The 24,330-nt window shown below is 36.7% G+C and overlaps 1 protein-coding gene and 1 long non-coding RNA gene across 2 annotated transcripts; one reads left to right on the forward strand and one right to left on the reverse strand.

Annotated features, from left to right (window-relative positions):
• The first annotated feature begins 241 nt into the window (after positions 1 to 241).
• Positions 242 to 6,040, forward strand: LOC136408406 (uncharacterized). Its single transcript, XR_010752075.1, has 3 exons — positions 242 to 386; positions 438 to 578; positions 5,816 to 6,040. It is a non-coding gene; the product is annotated as an uncharacterized lncRNA (long non-coding RNA).
• Positions 6,041 to 20,128: 14,088 nt separating this feature from the next.
• LOC136408401 (slit homolog 3 protein-like) lies at positions 20,129 to 22,892 on the reverse strand. Its single transcript, XM_066389350.1, has 4 exons — positions 22,475 to 22,892; positions 21,085 to 21,324; positions 20,512 to 21,028; positions 20,129 to 20,461 (listed from the first exon to the last, which is right to left on the reverse strand). Exons 1-4 carry the CDS (start codon positions 22,718 to 22,720, stop codon positions 20,199 to 20,201), a joined length of 1,266 nt encoding a protein of 421 aa, XP_066245447.1. The 5' UTR covers positions 22,721 to 22,892; the 3' UTR covers positions 20,129 to 20,198.
• Between the last annotated feature and the right edge of the window lie 1,438 nt (positions 22,893 to 24,330).

A 24,330-nucleotide genomic window follows, 5' to 3' on the forward strand; every position in this document is an offset into this window, starting at 1 on the left:
GTGATTCCTAATCCTTAGTAAGTCCTTTTCCATATAAAGATCCTCTTCAACCGGAAGGCTCTTACAAATTTTACATTATACGATGGTCGGGTATATCGTGCGTCTGATTTGCTTTTGAAAGGCTTTTTCAGTGCTCTGCTAGGAAGCCTTTTGATCATTTAAATTTTTAATAAACTCTATTAAAGCACAGTATTCTTAACTTTATAGGTAGATGTAAATGGCACGTTACGTAACGGCCGGCCTCTTCCACACCATATGTGACTACACACAGGTAAACTTCCTTTGTCCGCGACATCCAAGGGTTTATTATAATAAAAAAATCCAGAAGCAACCCTTCTAATTTTCATGCCGGGTCCCAGCCGGAAGGAAGAAAAAGGGTTTTGCAGGTAGTTTTTTAACCTTTTGTCAAACGGCAAACTAAATTAAAATGGTTTCAGTCGATCCCGAGGCGTTCACACATGCATATCTTTGATCGAAAGTGCCTCTTCTGGTGATGGTAATCTTCAAGTGGTCATCGGGAAGTTAAGTGGATGGTTTTTGATGGTGGGTGTCGACGCAGCTCCAAGGTTGTTATGTGGGTAAGTTTTTCATTCAAATTTACACAAACTCGTTCAATTCAGCTCTTAAACAATAATGTTGTTAATAATTCTTGGTATTAATCATCCAAAGTCTTCGCTCCCATAATAGCCTAAAACCTCAAAATGTACGATCCCAGCTCCTACCTGGAATACGCGTTTATTTCGGGCCGAGTTGACCAAAGTGCCCCCCGGGCCACCCTCCCCGAAGGGGAGCCTTTGTGCTCGTTAACAAGCGGGTCTGCGGTAGCACGGCCAAAGAAAAGGGCTTTCGTTAATGTAAAGTAGGATTGATTCTCCGAGTATCTACCTTGCCGCTCCGAAGACATCCTACGTGTGCCCTTGGAAGGGACGGATTACACGAAATAACTTTCCCTTAAATAAAAAAAAACGTTTTCGGAATATTTACCAAAAAACCACCTATTGTTAACTCAGTACTCGGATAGTTCTTAAATTCAATTCAATAAAAGAATGGAAAAACTCAAGTTTCGTGCCTCATGTGGAATGTCTGGACCCGCCTGGAAAGCTGCCCCTCGTCCGTCCGCGTCCGGGAAAGCCGGACAGTGCGCGCGCACGTGACCAGCCGGACACTGATCAATAATAAGAAGATTGCAAAGTAAGCAAAGATTCACCCGGACCACGGTCGTTATGGCTGCCCACCTACGGGGGGTTTAATGGGGAACGGGGCGCGAGATGGGAAAACGAAGGGGACAGAGGGGCGAGTGGACTAAAGAGATAAGGCCGACTCGTTGCGTTTGGGGCTAATTCGTTGTTCGGGTATATTTTATAAAGATTTTTCTTTTCTTATGGCAGAGAAGTTGTTTGGGTTTTGTTTTGAGAATGTTCTTAACTCGAAAACCTATTCGATATGGAACTACCAGATGGACAATTTAAATAAGTACCTAATATGTTTTATTCTCAAAATAAAAGTAAGAAATACCCAACTAAATCGAATTGAAGAAATATTATATTTGCTTCTTCTAGTCACTATTAACTAAACCAAAATGCGAACAAAACATTCGGCCTCAATTCTTATTATTTGATAAACATTTTGATGAAACTTGATGCTTCTTTATGCCAATATCTTTCTCTTCATCGTGCATAGACGGGATTATACTTTCTCTTCATGGTAATTGAATTTGCTTGAGACCGTTTCATTCATTTAAATTTTCCACTTCTTCCTAGGTCCCATAATCCCTAGGCCGCCTGTGTTCCTTAATCCCGGATGAAGATTGCAACATGGCCGCTATTAATATTAAGTGCGTCAGGCAATCTCCCACCCCTATGACTAATTATTGTCCGAATGGGGTGACGCGTCCACCCCGGTCTAACCTGCATCCATCTGAGCCCCGCTTTTTTATTTCCCTCGCGCATTTCTCTTATTTGTTTGCTTAGGCATTAAGTGTAGGCGGCCATATTGAATTCTGGATTATGCATTCGTATAAAATTTCATCCCAAATTATCGAACTTAATATGATACTTTTAATGCGAAAGGAAATGTTGCCACTGGGCACTCGTATGATTATTTTTAGGATAAATTAAATGGATGTGCAAAATACATTTCTAATAAGTATTTCCATATTTTTGTAGTGGACCACATACGAAAAAATAAGAAAAAATATTCGTGAATTCCCCACAAATGAGTGTAAAATTGATATACAAAAATTTCAAACATACTTATACCGCAAAACTGTTGCGTTTTGGAACATTCTGTATGATAAACTTTGAGTGCAAATTGGTTGAAAGCGTAACAAATAATTCTATATTTTTATGGTTCATTTTATACGAAAATGGAACAAAATTATTTTCCAATAAATAAGAAAATCCAACTTGCAAGAATCTCAATTGATAAAATAAATATGGCAAAAACACTTAAATTGATGTCTACCTTTGATGACGCCATTAACAACAGGTTTTTATTTCAGATGGCTCACCTCGAATTTCAATAGAAATTGGACAGTTCTTTTGTTATTTGTGCCGGGCGCGAATTGTCACAATTTAGTGCAACATCGCTTGAGCATTCGTTCGATTTAAGGTTTTTTGAGATAGAAAATTTAAAATTTGAAGTTTCCATGAAGGCGGATACATACGTAATTATTGATCTAATAACTAAGCCCCAATATCTTGTATAAATCTATAAACGTTATAAAAAAGCTGATATAATCTAGACGAAGTCGAAAAGCTTGATATTTTGAAGATTTTAAATTTTTTGTGCAAAGAAGTAGCATAGTACGCGTATACATATAAGAAGGCCTTAACTGAGCCCCAATATTTTTTAGAAATCTATACCTGTCAAATATAGTGTATATGATTGGACGAGGTCATAATAGACGTTATCGTTGAGGGGATGAAGCTCGTTATGTAAGAGTACTATACTATACTGTGTCCACCACGAAGCATCCGTACTTTCCGTAAATTGAAAATAAGCCACTGCTGTTTACTTTATAACTTCAAAACTCTATACATAAACAGCCCACAAGTAAATCAACTTTTCTTCAATCTTGCTCGATGGCGTGATAAAATGTGTATTCTATCACACAATGGCAAGTACATGCATTTAAATTGAGAATATAGGACGAATCGAAAATAATAAAGAAAATTTATTTTAAATAAAATATCAATTGAAGTAGTGCCTATTTATTTTAAGTTTTTCGTATAATAACATATGAATATTCAATATGATCTATCACAAATACAATACAAACAAGGTGTATGGTACACACCTCATTACGTATCAATAGTTATTTACATAACAGACGGAAAACGTAATTCTTAACGCACGAGCCGAAGGCGAGGGCGGCCATTACGCGGGTAAATTAAGAAACTTGTTTACGAGTTATGTACATTATTTTCCCTTAATTGTAGAATGTGAACAATGTACAAAAAAGTGAATCAGATCGAAATTTGAATTCAAACATGGCAGCAGTAGTCCGACTTCATCACTGCAGATCTATGATTGATCTTTTTAATAATAGCTGACCAAGTGATGTTTTTGACATTTCGTGATATTTTGTTGAATATTATTCTTGACATCGCGGACATACAAATTTGACGGAAAATTAAATTAGCTGCGAAATGCAATGATCACAAAATGAAAAGTTCTTCATATTCATTTCATTAATACAAAATTTTAGCGCCATTACGATAGGATGATTTTATTTAAAAAATCACGTCCAATAGCTGAAAATAGGGTGTTCCGACAAAGAGCGCTCTCCACGTGCGGGCCATTGACTTCCCCGTTTCCAGATTTAATAAAAAGAAACCTACCAAAAGACTAAATGCCCACGAGCTGTTCCCCCATGACGTTTTGATCTATTTACCTCAGCTCAATTCCATCCAATCTTTCAATCAAGTCCCCGACAGCTTATCTGCTCTATGCCAACAATGGGCGGAACATCCGAATCGCCCCAAGTCCGTTTCCAACAGACTAATGGCCAGTCCTTCCGGACAATTTATGGCCTCGGTTCGTTGTTACGGCTCAATGTCGAGAGAGAAAAGGTCCTAATTCCGTTTTAGGCCTGGAAAAATTGACTGGAATCAGCGTCGTAGACAGAGTTCAAGTCGTTTGTCATGGAGACATGTTCCTGAAGGAAAAACTAGGAAGATAATTTACCTCTGCAGGCGCTTATGGGGGAGGTCCAAGAAATTGGAAACCTACTTATTTCATTTTGGAAATTATGTTTCAATGTAGTTTCTGAAAGAAAACCCGAATTAAGGTTTTCCTAGTTCATCATTTTGTCAAGAAATTTGATTGTTTGGATGCTGCTGAGTAATTATTTTTGATTAAAAGCTTTCAAGGTTTAGAAATTTTTTAAAAAAATCAGTATAAATGTGATTTTGGTATATTGGAGGATATGTAAGGATTCCAAGACACCTAACACATTTTTGAAAGAGAAATAAATGAGCGAAACTGGAAAAGGATAAAGGATGAACTATACGTTTTAAGGGCCGGTAACAATATAAAAAAGGGGCAACCTATGTAGCGTAAAGGAAAAAATGAAAAAAAGAGAGCGGGGTGGCATTATTGCTGCGTCAGACCACTGCAAAAAGACCCTGGAAAGAATGACTGGTTATATTTCTTGGCATGGCCCGTCTTGTCGGTCAGATTGATGAAAGTTTTTTTTAAACCTACAAGAAATAGTAAAAATAAACCTCCCTTTAAATCGAACTGACAAACGTTGACAATAGATAATAAATGATGGGGGATGGCGGGGTTTTTGCCAGGTCTTTATTAGGGGAAAAGTTTAAGGTAACCCCAAAATATGATATTAATGGCCTCCAGGAAAGCATTATCTGCCCTAATAATGTCCTAGGATTTCTTCGATTTCCACGAATGTATACTCTGCCCTTTTGAACGCAAAATAAATTACCCCACTTAAGGGCGCTCCTTCGGGGGGTATTTTCCCGATAAATGTATAAATAACAACAAATTTGTGCATTATCCGAAAAGTGCCTAGATTTTGACAGTCTTTTTTCCTGGCCATCAATTTCAGAATGATGGTGATGTATCGCGAATGCAGCACAAGGTCTACTTTGTGGAAAGCTGAGTGGTATATTTTTCTCAAAGAAAACGTGTATTTTATGCAAATAAACATACGGCGGATGTCAGGGCGTGCAAAGTTAAGGGCTCGTTTTACAAGGGGAAGTGCTGTTTTAGATTCTTAAGAAAACCTAAATTTAAAAAACCATGATACAACAAATTTGATAGAGTACAAATCCCGAAATGCTCAGAAACAATGTTGGAAATTTTGAAATTTTACGGAAAATGAGACTGATATATATGAGAAATCTGGATTCATGCCTTGAAACATGTTCGTCCTTGAAAAATAAACATACATAGGGCCTTATTATGGTGGACCAATGAAATATTACAGAAAATACCCGGGCGGACTTTGAAATATTATGCGTTTTACAATGACGTATCATCGGGACCGTTTGTATGAGAGATTTTTGATATATCGTTTTGCTTTCTCTGCTCCTTTCGGTTACGGCTGATTCAGCTTGCATATTTGCCTCGCATTTTTTAATAATTCATGTTTTAGGCCACTGCCTGAAAAGGAAAATGATATATACTCCCTTCTGATTTTCATATAAAGGAGTTTTCACGCGCTTAACGTTTTATTAGACGCCAATCGATCCTCTAATGAAATCGGCTTTGGGCGACGGATCGGATGAATTATCCAAAACGCCGCCGTCACTGACCGAAAGCACTCAAACTACATAAATTATTTTGTTTGCAGTTGGCGATTCTCAACGCTATTTACAACGTAATCTCGTCAAACTACCCCCGGCTTGACCGATGGCCGAGCACGCTCCACGAGGGCGCATGCTTCGAGGGGACGACGAATGACCGTACGAGGGGTGGTCAGTCAAGCAGGCCACGCTTTTTTTGGCCTGGGGATGATTTAAAAGACCGACGCGTGCCTCCTCGATGAATATGGATTAGAGGGAAATTCTGATCGATTGGAAGGTATGAAATTGTCACATAGGTTTCCTTGCATGTGGAAATCGAACAAATGAAAAAATATAGGTTTATAATTTGAAATTTTCGCGAACTGAGCTAAACCTCTCAGGAAGCTTTTCAACCCAATCGAAATCTCTAAAAATCTTCTCTGCAAGATTATTATTGCAAGGCTACGAGGTGAAGTTCGTTGACATACTTACTAGGTAAATTTGAAATCGATGTATCTTTCATTTTGTAAGAAAACCCTATTTTTAAGTGGCTTATTTTTTTAGATTATTTTATGTTCTTTTATTTATTTTAAAATATTTCGATACCTCTTGCGGTTTTTGAGATATAGGGCATTGCGTGTCAACTCTCTCTAAAATCTAAAACATTTTCTTCCTCACTTTTTTTAATTTTCTCCCGCTCTCATAAAAGTTCAGCTTTTCACAACCCAAACAATAGATATATGTGAGAAAGTTAAACACGAAAACAAACCCTTAGGTAAAACGTTTTAACCCCGCACTCCATCCACTTGTAAATCCGTCGATTTGTTCAATAGGAGGTATATCAAACACTGGCAAAAAACGGACCTTTGCTACCCCGTTTTACCTGCTCCGTTCTGCAAAAGACTATTAGGAAGCTATTAGAGCGACGAGGACACATTTTTTCCGGCACGTAATCCATAAAATTCATTGTGAGTCAATGATGACTCTGAATTTCAAAGGGAGCGAAAAAATGGGTCCCCTTAGTACCCACCTTTGACATAATCGTAATCCTGTGTGTTTTGGTTAGTGCGACACTAGAGGTTGAATTATTTGATTCAGATTACCTCGAAACTATGAGAGAAAATTCTAACAGCTATTATATGTATTAGTCATGTGATAAAATGGTTTTTAGAAAATTTAAAATGTTCCGCTTCAATTTGAAAGTTTATGATGTGAAATTAATAAAAATTGAAACTGGTGATGTGGGCCTATTGTCCCCTCCCAAAATTGTAAAGTTCCGATGGGGTTAAATTATAAGGATACGTCCATAGCCATAATCTTGTGATTTATAGTTATTTAATAATCATTACAACTACGCAGCTGCTATGTTAGAGAGAAAACGACAAAGGCCCCAACATTTCCCCAGCTCGGACAAAAAGACAATATTTTCACAATGGGACTGCAAGACACGCAAAAACAGACGTTTCCACAACTTTTATTACCAGTAAAGTTCCGATATGGACGCCCTATGCAAATCTCGGCAATAACCACGTAATGTTATGGCTGGCTGGGGGCGATTTGGCCATTTTCAGAGACGGACGGGTCAGCCCGTTACGGACTGATAACGGCGACTTACCCCTCGTCTACCCTTAAATGGACAGTTGTTTAGAATATCGACATTACGAGCGAAACCGCTAAGATCTTTAACTTAGTTAGCAGGCTTTGTGTGAAGGGGTATTTTGTGGCCATTTCATGAATCGAGAGGAACATACATTTGACTCATTAGAGGTATTTGCAAGTTGAAACATGAGAAATAAAAATAAACGTGACGTGGGTGTCAATAACTTAATGGAATTCCCTTTTAGGACATCGATTCCGCATTGAAATGCCCCAAAATAAATAATTCATCGGAGTGTAGTTTCCCTGGGAGGGTATCAAGTTTCGGCGATGACCCACGTTACCAACGATACTATGTGTCAAATATTTAAAAGTAGCTCTGGGGAGACGACGAAAATTTGAAAGTGTCCGAGGGATGGGTCCCCGGATGGCCCTTAAGTCCCTTAAAGCGTCCCGGTGCATCCCTAACTTTTAATACGGCCACCGTCGTGTATACTAAAGTTGGCAAGAATTGGCGTCTACTCGGAAAGTCTTGGAAACTTATTCTCGGAAAATAACTTGTCCCAAAGAGTCGGCGACATACATTTTTTACTTTTTACTTCGTTTCGTTTGCGAACGATGAAGGGAAAGATGCGAACTTTGCGTGAGTAACAGATTAGTATCGATATTCTGAAAATTAAATTTTAATAAAGAAAATTTGATTTAAGGGACAATTAACCACATACGACAGCACTGCTAGGCAGCCAGATTCAGTAGACGAACCATGATTCCAATGTCGCGGTTATGATTTGAAATTCGTGATATATTGAGGCTTGAAGTTGTTAGTAAGTCGAAAAATTCGAAAAGCAATAAGCTCCTCCATACTTTTTAAAAATAGAAGGCATAGATATATGTCCGCCTTTATAATAAACATTAGAGGCCATAGGCCAATAATTTTTTTTCACTTCACTGGTCATTCGCCACCGAGATTTTGAACGTGCCCAAACTTTTCAGTCAGTATTTTATTAAACACCGGTTCTACACTAAAAATCATGTATTTTATTATTTAATCAATGGTAAGCATAGTATGAACGTAAGTTCATCGCTAATACTCCTTTTTTAATCGTCGTACACGTCGATTTTTACTTTCACTTGCATATTTATTGGCATAAAATTGAATATACGGGAACTTCATTGTAAACTTGATTTCATAGAAGAATTAAAGTATGTAAATGGTAATTTTCTTAAATGGATTTGTATATTATATGAAATTTCCATTACTTCAAAGAATCCGGTCTGGCCTACTACACTTACAAAATGATAACTTAGGATACAAAATGCATAACTTAGGAATCAGGACTATTTGAACAAATGGCTCGAATTTCTTAGTCATCAACATTCTGTTTTTTTTTCTAAACGTGCAGAGGCAACGATATTAAGTATCTAAATAGACTTGGGACATCCTACACAGATATTGAAAATTCTCATCTCTGTCGAAGAATGAATTGCTAACATTCAATTGTGAATATGACCTAACGCAACCTAATTTGATTAAAAACGTGGTACTTAACAGATAAGTACGACCCTCATCTAGTTCGTGATTATTTAGTTTGCATCCGGCAGCAATTATTACCCGAATTATGTGGGTAATTCTTAGAAAATAAATTGACAATTTAATTTTTTTCTTCTACGAGCCTTATGCAAACATGATTTAATTCTTCATTTTGTAATACGCAAAGGTTTTCATATATCTTCATTGAATCATCAAACGTAGATTTCTTATTATTAATGGGAATTCTGCGTTAATCAACCTTGCTTCATGAAAATGCATATCTGTAATACAGACGCGACTTTCGCTGATATTTGCGAAGCTCCACTTTTTCTAATTTTTTCCATTTATATAGGTACATATTGGCTGATCCACTTTAAAGATAAGAGAGCCTAATTGAAACAATTACAATTCAGAAGACAGTCACAGAGAACTAACAGCGAACGAAACTGTTTTAAATAATTCGCCCTCAAAATTGCGACGGAAAATGTCTTAAGAAAATTGTTTTCGACAGACGTCACATACATACAACTGACAGTGATAATGAACAACATTAAGTTTTATGTGGAGATTCTATAAAGCAAGCGAATTTGCAAAGAATTCTTTACACAATAATAATAAATCACAATTGTTGCTAAACTTTAAAAATTATGATACTACTTTGGTAGATGAAAAATTGTGAGGAGAACTATGCTGTTATGCTGGATGATAGCAGTGTTAATGGCAAACTCCGTCTGTGTCTTGACGTTTATTTATCTGTAGGCATGGAAAGTTTTTAAAAAATAACCGGCTACCGGTTAACCGGTTATTTTATTTTAAGTTTAACTAAAATAGGTTAACCTGAGACAAATGAATGAAGATAATGACCGATTAATGACTACAAGGCTAATCGGTTATTTAAAGAGCAGAATATTTTATTTAGTTGTTACATACTTCGTGGCTTTTGGTGTTACAACATTTTTGATAAAAATTGAATAAAATCGCTACCGGCAAGAGCAAAAATAAGTGGGTGCTAGCGACGAACCGCCCAAAATCGAGACCTACATATATTTGCTCATTTAAAAAATATAGTGCACAGAGTCGTCCAACAATGCGTCAACGTCTGTTGTGAGCGAGTCTATTTCCGACAGTCTGTATAGTAGCCGTTCGGACAACGACCGCTATACACACGGTGCCGTCCTGGATTTCTACAGACAGCTGCACAGAAATCCCGTGTTTAACATCAGGGTAGGCAACGTAATTTCGTTGATCACGATGATTCACGACTAATTATCGCCAAATCCCTCTTGTTCACCCTGTAGATCCGCAGGTATTCAAGTTTACGTATACTTCAACTAAGCTATTGCACTGCATTCATGATGTCCCTTGCCATCCTTGTCGATGTTTTCCAAAACTACCAGATGTGAAAGATTTGCCAGGAATAATAAAAATAATGCAAAATTCAACTAATTCTATTTCAATCTATTGAATCTATTGAATCTGAGGTTCGTGGAAGTTAGAACACGGAAACTTATATTTGAACAGACAAAAACTGTCGGAAAGGATAATTTTGCTCTGGAAACATACGATTCATGCGAAGTTCCTGAATGTGTATGACGGATAGTGCTCGTTTCTGTGCTAAAAATATTTTTAAAAAGTGCGTGCTCTGACCGTAAAGAATTATTTCGTTTCAAATGGGATATTCAAAGCTGTGGAAAATCATCCTTTTCGTTTGATTATTCGTCAATGTGCCTTTGCCAGGATATATTTAATTCCAAACCCAAAAATGTTTCAAAATAGCTCATACAACAGGTCTGTCTATCTAGAACTACAATGTATTAAATTTTGCGACACCATCAGTGGTAAATAAAACCGCGAATTTCTAAACTTCGTACTTTTGCGACTAAAATAAGTTACGGCTCAAACAGATTTTCGAAGTTTAAAACCTTCGTAAGGCACATTCTGGTACTAAATCAAGAAAATTGGAAGGACAAAGTGAAAGGGACAGGGTCCGGGGCCAGTATAGTTAAGCCCGGACCACAATAAGCGCGATTACAGTTCTGTGTCACATTTAATCTGCCTGTTCAAACAGAACCGTTTAATTAAGGGATGTGTTTGGCCCGTAACTTAAACACAAGTGTCCGCAAGGCGCGATCCAGAATCGGGCTTAGGCGTCCTGGGTAAATAACTCGGACGAGGACAGGCGCTTAGTAGCCGGAACTTGGGTATAAGTTTGTTATACCTACTTGGGATCTAAAGCTAATTATAGAAAAAAATATTAAGAAAACTGCGCCCCCGAAGTTGATATTAATCCCCTCTCGCTCTGTTTCATTCCCTAGGGATTCAGAAAGGACATAAAATTAAAATAAGTGGACTTATATCGTATCCCCGGACAAAGCGTGCCGGGCTTTTAGCCGATGCCAATATTTTAAACTAAATAAGTTGGAGGGGACCCTGAAGGGCATCTTTACGCACTACGTGCCATCTTAATCCTTATTTATAACGGAGCACTGTGACTGACAGCCTGACTTATGGTCCATTTGGAAAAACGCTATCAGGGAGAGTTTTGTTACACTTCGACAGGTTTTAATAACTTTATTGAATTTCCTGTTCCATTTGAGCGTGACTTTTGAGGGTCGAAACCTTTTTAAGTTTCTTACCCTTCCGCTACATAAATCGCCGTATGGCAATATTTTTCCACGGTTGTATTTTTTCACACGTAACCCTTTTGGGTATAAATTACCTGTGATGCGCAGGTAATTTTTTCTGGCCCAAAACCGTATGTTCTATTTGGTGATCGAAACGAGGGGTGGAAAACTAATAAATTTCACATCGAACGCACAATAGGATCTATCTGTCTGTTTGCAGTTTTACTTTTATTTTGTAATTCGAATCTCCGTCTAATGGATACAATGAGACCGATATAACGGATTTTGAAGAGTGAAATTTATATGTGTTTATCCTTGTTTTCTTTTAAAGGATTTGCGGGGTGTTTTAAAAGGAATGGCAGATTTGTTTTTGTTGATTGACTTTAATGAAAATTCCCATACAAGTTTTTAGACTCAATCAGAAAACAAATTATTTTTGTCATCGGATATTCTAGAAAACCCTAATTCACAGATGATATCTACAATCCTCTAGTTTAACAAGCTGATTTGTGTCTTCCTCGATTCGAATTCCTCGAATTTGCCTGGAACTCATATTAAAAATTATTAATACTGAGTAATTGTGTCTTCTACTTTTCAAAACAAGTTTTATCCGCGAATTTCGTTTAATAAAATTGTATTTGTTTCCAATGTCTCATTCATTAAATTTAATTCGAATTTAAAGGTGCATAATTGTTATGGACAAAAAAAACTGCGACTTTCCAGTACCTGCCCCTATATCAAATAGTGAATTTGTTGTGATGTTGTGCAGTGAGGGAAAAAGTACTGGAAGAAACAGGAAGTTCAATAAGACAATTTTTATAGAAATCTGAAACAGGAAAACTTTCTCAACAGACATATTAGAACTAAAAGGTATTAAGCATGTAAGCAAAAAAAGTTATTTACGCCATAAGTCGAGGAGGTGATTTGTTACAGTAAAAGTTTTTTACGAACGAGACAACGAAAATGTCAACGATAACTGTACGACTGTAACAACACCTTGTCATTCATATTATTTTACTTCATGCTATGCCTAATTTATTTTAAAAAAATCGTGTTTTGAGTGAAAATAAACAATGTTTTGTGAAATTATAAAAAAAGCAATATTTGTTTACATTTTTTACTCTGCCGCAGCCGAACCCAATTAGGTATTTATCGAAACCTGCCGATATCAAATGCATTTGGTATTTACTTTACAAATACTTGATTTTTTCATATGCTCGTAACCGACCATTTTGTATCGATTTCAGGTAAAATTTGAACAATGCCATCGTCGACAGGGGCGTGCGAGGGTGCCTGATGCTGGTCAGTGGTCCACGAGGACAAACCAATCACCACCCGTCCTGACAGCTTCAAATTCACCCTCCCCTATTCATTTTTTGGGACCCTTCGCTGGTAAAGTTTTGTATTGTTTAGAATAGGTGGAGACGGGTTTCGTTTAAGGGCCGGTTTTTGCTTAGTTTTATCGGTAACTGAGAGGTAAACTTGTAGCAAGCCTGCCAAACCAAACATTTACTTAAAAATTGGATAGACCACTTTAATGCGATTTCAACGATTTATAATTTAATAGGTTTATCTTTAACATTTTCCTCAAAAAAAAAACCAAATTGTTAAGGCACCTACTATATCTTCATTTATTTAACTAAACATATTACAGGAACGAAGACATTGAGTTTTATACCAAAACTATCTCTGGACCTTTCAAAATTAGTCACTCCTTAATCCTCCTCTCCTTCTCACCTTTTTCTCCTTCATTAGTCAAATACTGATGAACATACGTTGAAAAGGTGTATAGTGTGTTGGCAAATCTAAGGGAATAGCATAAAATTTTTAAAATTAGGAAAAAATGCATCCATCATCTCTAACTAAAACTCTATGTTCCCTTTACCCTTAAATAGCACGCCCGTCGATTTTACCTCTGTCTACCTGGGAACCAGTTTTTGCCCATAATTAGCCTCGGTGCAGGGTGTTCCCATGCCCTTTATGGGTTTATCCATTTGCCCATTTTATATTGAGGGTTGGAGGAATCCCGGCCAACGTTAGCGTCATCTGTAGTAGTGTAGCGAAAACTAGGAGTAAACTCTAGCCGAGGCGCAAACCTTTAGAACGGGGCTCGTTTTGTGAATGTTTGACTAGGTTTACATGGTTTGGGGGGTGATGTGCATACGGGTGGGTAGGTTTACAATGGTGGTTAAGGGAAAATATTACAAGTAGATTTATTTATTAGAAGAGTTTTAATTATTACATTCAGATATTTAGAAATTCTATTTATAATGTTTTTGACAATCTTAGGCACAGGTGCATTTTTGGATAATTATATTAAAGCATCATTTTAGGTCTTTTTTAAATCAAGTATTAATACTACGACACATCATTAACCGTTTGGGGGTTTTGTATCCTTTTTTAACGTGAAGCGGTTTTCCTGCCAAACATATTTTTTAAATTCCTACAAGAATAATTTTTAGTGCCAATAAAGTATTATTTGTTACGATAGTGTTCTAGCTATAAACTTTTCCCAATTTCTTTATAACTTACTCCTGTCCTTTCATCCGGCAAGTCTACAAGCTAAATTTTGGCGGTGATTATTAGTCTGTTATAATAGAATTCCATTACGGAAGCTGTGAATAATAAATTACGGGTCCGCCGCCCTGCAGGACGGCCGCGGGGGTAAACGGAGAGCAGGAAAGGGTGAGCGGCCATGTTGGTCCGGTGGTGCGGACATGCCGCTGCCCCTGGCTACAATCCGCACTTCGGGGTTTTAACTAACGATTTCGGAGGCAGGGGCGGATTGAGGTTAACTGGAACCAAAATCTTTTTTGATGGGGTAGTAATTCGCCGAATTAAGCGACTCCTAAAATTCGGGTATAACTAGATAAAGGAAATGTGTGATATGCAAAACAGAGCCGTCGAAAACTCCATTAGAAACGGCGCGGCTTTACCGTCCGCCTGTTCCTCGCTGCTTTAGTCAAATTTGCCGGGTTAGATTGCCTTTTCGAAATTATTGTACAAATTGCAATAATGCATGCATATTGGCAATCGGAACTGTGCAGTCCTACTGCGGAGTTCCTCTTCCTTTTGCATGTAACTTCGTTACAATTAATTTTAAGTTTACGCTCTGCTTATAGTCTCTCTATATGGTTAAGTTCATATTTAGTTAGTCTGCCGCACACAATACAAAGCAGGAAATGGAAATTTTCTCAAAATCAAAAGGTGTAAAACTATAAGTTCATCACTGTATATACATTCAATTCAGTCACAACCTGGAATCATTCTTTAAAAAAATGTCATGACCTAAGGCAAAATATATAAATTTGCAAACAAAGGGCATACACAAACAATGTCACCACCGTTACATTATCGGGAATACGTAATCCATTATAACTTTGTATTTAAATTGTTTACAGATCGCTATTAAACATTTTTTGGGTTGTTATTCTTAATCGTTTTTGAGACAAAAATTTCATATAATTCGTAATTCGTCAACAGTTTGAGGTATTTCATTGTATTAAAATGGGGGGCCTGCTAACAGTCCTTTACTGCGACAGAAGATCTATACTGACTGACTCATTCAGTGTAATAAGTGCGCCTTATCTACATATCTACTTAACCGTATAGACTGAGTTTTCTCCTTCAATGGTTCCGTCAGGAACATCTCGGAGTGTACCACAGCGAGTAAGTTGTTCCAGTGCTCCTGCATAAAAACCCATCTTATCTCATCTTTGGAACTCCGTTTTCGCCAAATTGTGGGATATCCCCAATACCGAGTTTATTACTCTTTGTCCCAACTCCTGAATGATCAGTCCACATCAGCAAGAATCTTGCTGATATAGGATGGGGCTCTATATGCACGTAAAGTTCTATCTATAAAGGTTAAAGCAATCAAACCTGCAGGAAAAGCGTACCATTTTTATCCATATAAAATTTTACATATTGCTTTTTCGGAAAGATTTTGCTGTTGATGCTTAACAATTGCCTAAATTTTATCCTTATGGTATCTTTATGGTAGCAACGCAGTACTTTTCTAAGTAGGCAAGTACGTAGCGTTGACCCAACTGGGAGAGTAACATAGAGTCGTTAAAACCATGAGGCGATTTTACGTTGATCAGTCGAAGTGTGGACTATTTTTAATGCGTGCCACTTGTTCAGGATAAAGTTGATTTTATAATATTAAAAACCATCAAGGGAATTTTAAGCTTTTATACCAGAAAATTGTTGGGCGGAGTAGGGCTACTTTAACAAGTTCAGTTTAATCGCCGTGTTGAGGTTTAAACTTCAAATCACTAAAAAATTGAGTTTTATAACCTATCGTAAACTCCAAACTGTTTAAACATCTATTCGAATAAGTTTATAGCCTAAAAAAGAGGTAATTTTATGATTTTTGGAAAAACGCGAGTGGGAACACATAAAGTGATTTCAGTAAATTTTAAAATATTAAATTATTATACATATATTATTTTATTATAATTAAATTAGAGGTGATGGAATATTTTCTATTTGTATTAATATTTAATAATCTTCAATGGAAATTCAAATGATAGTCAGTGTATCAAACAAAATATAATAGTTAACTAGAATGTATAAATCATTATTTTTTTCAATATCCACAGTTTAAACTTAATGTTTCGTTTTGAGACAAGAAAAAAATAAACAACAAAGTATTGAGTTTTACAACGAAAACAAACGTCATTAACGCATTCAAATTAAGATAATAATGAATTATTGGATAAAAAAAACGTACCATTGTTTCATGGTGAAGTTTGTAAGGACGTGCGTTTTATTTTAAGTTTAAATTAAAATTTTTAAAATTGAAACTGAAGAAAACGAATGAATTGTTATACAATGCTGCGAATTGTCATCATATTGTATCGGACGTAATTAGATAGCCTCATGTGTTAAACCTCTTGAATATGTTACGTTGGAATGTTACAGCGTTTTTGGACCATGGAAGGGGCTTGGTTCCTGGGTTCGGGTCCTTTGTGTAACGAGTCAAATGTTTTGCAATATAAATTTAAACGTTTCGGCGTCGACTGAAAACGCTGAAATGTAAATATAAAGCAATACAGCAGTTAAACTAACGATAAAAAAAATTAAGCAAATTGTAAACTGTAACTTCTTTATTCGACCCAGCTGCTAGCTATCCTTCTGCTAACATTAAATTGCTAATATTTGTTTCAATTAAATAGCATCAATATCTTGTGGTTTCCATTAGGTATAAATTTTTGCTAAAAAACAGGAAAAAAATAGGCATTTATTTTAAAAAAAGGGAAAGGAGAAAACAATTTTTTCTCTCTCTACTAACTACTTGAAAATGTTTTGTGATAAGTATTATTTTGCTGTTTTACAATTTGCATAATTGGTTTTTAGTTAGTTTTATTTTTGTTACTTTTAAAGATCTTCCTGTGTTCATTGTTACTGATTCGCGATCCTAACGTAGTATAGCCATGAAGCTAGTTATATCCCAAACGATTGGACCAAAACCCAAGGACCAGTTCCCATATAGTTTTTGCATATTTGTATAATGTGATATTTAGTGGCATATCAACATCTATTTTTGAGAATTCTTGTAGAACGTTAGTTTCCTACATAATTTATTTAATCTGTGACGCACAGTGGAATCGACCATTTTTTGCGATGGAATTCGGAATTTTCCCATCTTCCAATGGCAAATCGAAGTGATTTTAAAACATCACGATTTGGATAAAAATGAATGAATATGAAACTACACAGGAATATTTTGAAGCTTCGAGGGCATACTTTCAATCAACCATGAGACCTATCTTATCGAGGCAAAACTATTCATTATGTCGGAACTCTAATGTTTTCTTTAAGCATGGACTAGTTGAAGTAGTTTTGATTTATCCAAAGTTGAAGCTCAAAACGGGATCCTAAGACAATTAGATTATTCCTGACGTTGGCGGCAACCACGTTAGAGCGAGTAATCATTAGAGAAGCTCTTAGAAGAGAAAATATTAGTATAGAAGCTGCAACATAAACTAAACTATACGTTGAGCAAACTTGAGGTCCGAAACTCTCTTGTGCGCTTGGGAGTGCCTGTGTGAATATGAAGAAATTTCGCCTAATAATGTGGGGAAATTCGAATTTAAAGTTGAAATAAGAGCCTAGAGGTCAGAGCAACATAGCAATTATTTATCAAGGGTCCGTCAGAACGGGTTGTCGGGGGGAGCGGGGCGGAGTTCTCCAAAATTACAGCTAAGGAGGGTGTAAGGGTTGCAAAACCTATGACCCTTCGTACTCGAAGGGTTAAAACTCTTAATGGTTTATGTTGCAACTTAAGACGAAGACCCGAATGGGCCTTGTGATTTATAAAAGCGTTTTAGGCGGTCTCCCATCGATTTTAATTAAAATCCTCAAAGATGTTGCACTTGATGGAAACACCCACAAAGGAAATGGAAATCGTTAGATATCCATTTCCGTATAGGGACAAAATCAAATTTAAAGAGAATTTATAAGGAAATTAAGGCCTAAGGGCCACATGTGAATTATTTTGGCTCTGCCAGCGGAGCTGGAGCAAAAACGGCATGCATTCCTGGGGAAAATCCAATTTCATTTAAACAATTAACACAACAATTATCCGGCAACCGTGGAAGCAAATTCGGACGGTAGTTGTGCAAAGAAAAGGGACGATGGTGTTGTAAAGACGTCGCCAGAGAGCTCGAGGAATGCAAATCGCACACATACCGAGATAATTATTGTGAATAGCGTTCCTGATGAAGCGTCCAGCGACTCATGGCATCTCATTCCACGAAAATATACCGAAAATTTAGCATTGATAGTGTAAAAGCCAGACATTCATAAACGAATAAAAGTGAACGATACGTGGCCATGTGGCTACACTATAGATAAACCAATGATTTGAAAAAATTCCCCCACAATAAATAACCTACAGCTAATTAATATCCAAGTTGGTAACGTTATTAAACTATGGCGTCGAATGGCGTAGTTCAGGGGGAGAAGGTTTAAGATAACATGGTGTGAGCCTGTCGAATCGCCATTGGCGTGAAAACGCGGGGGCGCAGCTGATAAATGAGCCCGATACCGAATTGTTAACGGGGTGTTTGTAAATGGAAACGCTCATATCGGTGCACTTATCAATATGGAGAATGACAAAGCGGTTAATGCAAACTTTCTGCTAAGAGTTTTATCGCGTTGCCACGGCGAAAATGGTCTCAACAATTAGGGTTGATTTTTGCCCGAATTCATCCCAGCATTGAGCAAAGTTCCAGGGGAGACTTTTTCAACCATTTAAAGCGATGTTTGCTATGTGCAAAAAATACGAAAAGTTCCAAAAGTACATTTGTCTATAGAGGGTAAAATCTGACACTGCACGAACTCACGCTTCATTTAATATGAACAGAAACTAATATTAAAATCGTTTTTATGAAAGTCGTGATCTGAGGAAAAATTAATAAATTTAACGAGAAAGCATACTGGATGATGTCACTCGATGAAGAACAACGCCATTAACGAAATTACGTCACGTTCCGCAACGCTACTTGCGTGACAATCCCTCGCTCCTTCGAAGGTTACGTCAGCGGGTATATGATGTTAACAAAATATTAAAAATGCTCAGAATTACTTCATTGAAAATGTCTAGAAAACAGTTCGAGATAGGATTTTTTGCAGCATACGTTTTTGTCGTAGAAAAATTTGGAGTATCAGAATTTGCAAAAATGTTAAAGTATCGGTACAGACAAAAAAGTTGGGTCGACCTTTTGCGCCTCAGTAGGGTGCAGGCGAAGTCACTCATCAGCTAGCCTAAGATAGATATTTTAAATGAATTTACCGCACCCAAAACCTTCCTAGAAGCAATTTCAAGTGTGCAAATCAAAAACTGTGAGGTTCATTACTCATTTACTGAATTAAAAATATATCTTTGACTCTCTGTAGAACGAACACAAGCAGCTTTTATGAGAAGTAAGTTTAGTTGAAGCGCTCTAAACTTCGTAAGTTTTTAGCCTTTTCCAATAAGTTCGCTAGGACAATTTCAACATCTATGACATTTTAAGTTTTCGATGTCACTGAAGAACTGATCTTCGCTTCTTAATGCTGATATTTGCAGCGTACAACAAAATGAATATTTATGTATTCGCATCGATCGGAGACCGAAGATTCGTTAAACTTAATAATCGCGTCTTAAATTTCAGGAGGGCCTAAACAGGGCCCGAAATGCAGAAAGTTAGAGCGTGGTCGGCCCTCAGACACTTAGCGACGGACCCAAAACCTCTCCAACGGCGATGGCGGAACGGCATCTCATTAGTTCTTGATTTTGAATAGGAATATTCTATGGGAACTTAATTTCATTTGCCGGTAAGATTCGAATTTCAAGGAATTAAAGTATTACAAATATCAACTCTCCAATCAGAGTCAATTCTCATGTATCTATAGAGTGTATCTGCTACTGGAGTAAAATTATCGGAGCAATCCCTAAAGCCCACCCCTCACCCCCTTTCCTTCACCACTGACCACATTTGAGGCGAAACCGCATCAGGGCACTTCGCAAAAACTTCTTGCTCGCGGTTCCTGTCTGAGATTAAGTGAGTTTCAAGTTTAGGTCGGATTATACCGAGTGGCCCAGAGTGAAAATTCCATTTTTTCGAGTGCAAAATTTAATTAGGACAGAGGAAATCACAGAGTATAAATTTTTCTATATAAATAAATAAATAATAAAATTGAGGTTGCTGGTTATAATGGAGCTTTCCTTGTGACGACAGGGGTAGAATTAGACAGATCAACTTGATTCATCACCAAAGTTTCGACATCGGAGTCTTCATCCTCAAGCTCCTGGAACCTGCTGAGTCTAACTTTGTGGAGTGTTCTGTAGATGGCGCTATTGCTTCTATTTAACTTTCGTCTTTGAACACTTCCATCAGGGAATTGTGAATCCCTCGATTTTGGACGCGATTGTTTACTGGCACAGATGTTAATGCAGCAAGTCAGGACCATTCCTATAATCACAAAAATCAGACAATCTTCTTTGTAATCCCAATCAACCTACCACAAAGAACTCCATATACAAAAATTATGCTCACGCTTATCCACGGTGAAAGCTGAATTATGTTCATTAATAAACTCTGTGATTCCTTAACGATTGTTGTCACATTTTCACACTTCACGACCTCACACTTATTGCTCTCAACTTTCTGCTCAAGAATCCACGAATTCCGGACCGGCTCCATGCTAACAGGAGTGGTGGATTCACTCATAATCATTTTCTGGAATTTCTGCACTTTGTGGTTAATGGTAAATGAAGTAGGAACGTCAGCAGTGCAAGTGTCACTATAGAGAATCTCTCTGGTCTTCACATAGGTGCCCACCGTGATCATATTCGGATCTTTGCAGTTGAAATCGTTCCCGTATGTCTTAAAGATAGTGAGTTTAGGTAGCGACTCCAAGAGGTCCACTTGCAAGGTCTTTATATAGTTGTCTGAGATATCTAAGATTTTCAAGTTGGGAATTAGTTTGAAGGTGCTGGATTTGAGGCTGGTTATGCTGCAGCTGCTGATGTCTAAGACCTGAATTGAACCAGTTACAGTAATAAAAAACTGGCTCCCCGCAAGAATAGATTTACCTTAAGGTTTTCGATATTAATCAAAGGTTCCTCGTTAATGGACCTTAATTTATTGCCCTTCAGATAGAGTTCCTCTAATCCAGATAAGCTCTCAAACCACGAGTCTCTGAAGTATTCTATGGCATTGCAGGACAGATCTAAGGTTTTTAGTTTCTCCATTCCCTTGAAGGCGTTAAAGTGGATGTGTCGTAACACATTATCGGAAAGGTTAAGGAGCTTTAGGTTCGTTAGGCCTAGGTCCTAAAGTAAATATATTACATTAAATTGAAAAACTTAAATAGTAATTCAAGTCAAGTAGAGGAAAAAATTATTTGTTTTTTATTACACAGTTATTGCCGTTTTTATAAGCTAGAACTGGGTTAAAGTGAATTGTTTGCATGACAATTATTTGCCTTTAATCCACGCATATTTCAAAGCGATAATAGCCTGAAAATGCAGCCTAATTGTGTTGTAGATTTTAGAAAATCCCCAAACGGTGTATTCAAAAGAATTACGTATATACCGGGTGATTATGCAAAGTGGTTTCCTCCTCATGTTTTTGAGATGTTTTTTTAATTTCAACTTTTCACCATGCACGATTGCCAGACTTTGGAATTATTCTTTAAATTGCTTGAAGGCATTGCAATGTTTTTATTTTCGCTATTAATTCCAACAGGTAATATATGCAGGATGTTGCAGAAATATTGGGTATTTAAAGGAGGTAGAAAAAAGTGAAAATTAACTCATTATGCCTTATATATATGTATAATATTCAAGAAAAACTTTTTTTTGTATATTTTAACACCCTGTACTTTGAAAACGAAACATTTGTGAGCATTTGTTTATTAGACATTTTCCACGTGAAATGCTTCTAGCATTATGTTCTTAAATTTTCTACACGTAATTAGGAAACACCCTGTGTACATTTATACTGCCATTAGACACTTTGGGAAAAGTATGAATAGCAAAGTTACGAAAATTCAGTAATTTGGTAAGAGCCTCATTTGAAATATTTTCAATGACGATACACTTCCGGTTGTACCGGAAGTTGGTGCTTGCTTATTTTATATGGAACACCATATATGTTATTGCATTTTTGGATTCTATGTTGAAATTTAGTACAAGGCTGTTAATGCTTTGGGTATCTTAGAACTAATATTTTTCAAGATATATGCAATTGAATGTTGAAAGTGATAAATGCACATGTCTCCACCATGGCAAATCTCATCAAATTAATTGCTCGCGATGGATTGCGAAATTTTCATACGTACATGGATGATCGGTTCATGGTAACTGTTAGAGGGCCTCACCTTATTCATCTCACCCATTTTTATAATATGATCGCACAAAGCTCAACAGCAATTTGGTGCTCTAATTTGATTCATCTTCATTTACTTAAGAAGCCACTTACCAAAAATATTTTATCCTTCAATTCACTGATCTGATTCTGACCAACGTCCAAAATCTCGGCCTGTGAAGGCACATTCAACTCAACAGACACCAATTTCTTGTTTTGGCACACCGCTCTTTTCATGTTTTGATAAACATCACAGGCACAATACTCTGGGCACGGGATTTCGATTTGTTGCGCCCCCACTGAAGGGCCCAGGTACCAAAAGGACACCACCCATAGTAGAAGGATGGTCAGGCTGACCATGATTTAGGTGGGGAATAATTGCAATAATCGGAAAATCATCATCTTTTTCTGAGAGACTTTATTTGCCTTATATTTGTTTGAAGACTACTATCTTCAGCATAAAACGATATGGAAGTGAGTCAAGCGAGATAAGATAGCGTGATGATGATAAGAGAGAGGTGGTTTGCTTTGTGATGGTGCCACAAATGTCGCTTTTGTAGGAACCACTGGGGCCAAGAGAAGTATTATTAGCTAATATAGGGAGGGCTTATCGTATGAATTATAGAAATTGACGTGATAAGGCATTTTTGCATTAAACACCATAGGGAGCAAAACTAGGTGTCTTATTATCGACAGCAAGGCTAATTATGGGTTTTCTGATAAAATTCAATTATAACTTGGTGTTTTATCGCTTTTCCGTTGTACTTACACGTTGTTGCAATTATAGTCATTTTTTATAGGCTTAATGTGAAGGTGACTGTTTAACGAATATATCAGTTAACGGTCATTTTGACCCGATCCCTTCCCAGGTAGTAAATCCCTCTCTGGTCCCTTTTGCGTCTCATAACTACGTCCTTCGCCTACGTCCCACAGCTTTGGTCAAAATGGTGGACGAATACACCATATTGATTTTGAATTAGTGTGAGATAAAAAATCTTTCCTTCTATTTTTTCCTAGAAAAGGATTATTGATTATTAACATTATTAATATGTTGACAGTGTATGAATATTAGGGCTTCAGTGGTTTGATCCTCCCGTGTAGGGCTATGCCCTTTGTGTTTGACGGCTTTTCCATTGCAGTTACACGTAAATTCATTACAGTGTCATTTTTTACGGGCATAACGTGAAGGTGGCTGTTTAGTGGCTACTGGGTGTGTGAAAAAGTTAGTATAAAACTTAAGGAGGTAAATGTAGAGCCAAAAATAATAAAAAAACTTCACATAAGCATTGGTCCAATGGAGTACCGTTACTGAGATATGACCCTCCAAAGGAGTCCTATCATTTGGACATTTGTTAAAGCAACTTTTTTTCTGGTTAAAATAATGGAATGAGAATTATAGGTAACAATCATACCATAAGGGTCTTTGACTCTCATAAGTTTCATCAAAATAGATTATAAAGGTAGCTGTAAAGGAATAAAGGCAGTTTTCTAACTACCCTTGACGGAAATGTTTTTATTTTTTTTATTGTTTTGAATTATCAAGGAAATAATATTATTTTCTAATGAATTAGACTTTTTTGAACAAAAAATGTCTGTACTTTTTTTTTGGTATTCAGTGCAATTTAGTCAAAAAAAATTATTTTTTAAATAATGTATGGTTCAGAACAGTAACATTTTTAAAAACATTTTCACATAGTAAACTACGCAGAATTCGAAAAGAAGTAGAGAAATTGGTCCTGCAAACATGTCTAAGTCGTTAAGAAATAATGTTATTTGCTTGATAATTCAAAGGAATAAGAAAATCGAAAAATTTCTTGGTTGGTTAATGGTAGTTAGAAAACTCCCTTATTTAAAATCAATTTTTATGAAACTTGTGATAATTAAAGACCCTTATGGTATAATTGGTATCTAGAATTTTCATTCCATTATCTTAATCAGAAAAAAATTATTTTAAAAAATATCTAAGAACC

The sequence above is a fragment of the Euwallacea similis genome, chromosome 4, assembly GCF_039881205.1.
Source record: "Euwallacea similis isolate ESF13 chromosome 4, ESF131.1, whole genome shotgun sequence".
NCBI classification, from domain to species: domain Eukaryota; kingdom Metazoa; phylum Arthropoda; class Insecta; order Coleoptera; family Curculionidae; genus Euwallacea; species Euwallacea similis.

What these genes read in the sequence shown, in the direction of transcription:
- LOC136408401 (XM_066389350.1), bottom strand. Translation starts at nt 22,720, where the DNA reads ATGGTCAGCCTGACCATCCTTCTACTATGGGTGGTGTCCTTTTGGTAC. An exon ending in TGAAGGATAAAATATTTTTG is followed by an intron (nt 21,325 to 22,474) that starts GTAAGTGGCTTC and finishes TATTTACTTTAG; the next exon opens with GACCTAGGCCTAACGAACCT. An exon ending in TGTATATGGAGTTCTTTGTG is followed by an intron (nt 20,462 to 20,511) that starts GTAGGTTGATTG and finishes TTGTGATTATAG; the next exon opens with GAATGGTCCTGACTTGCTGC.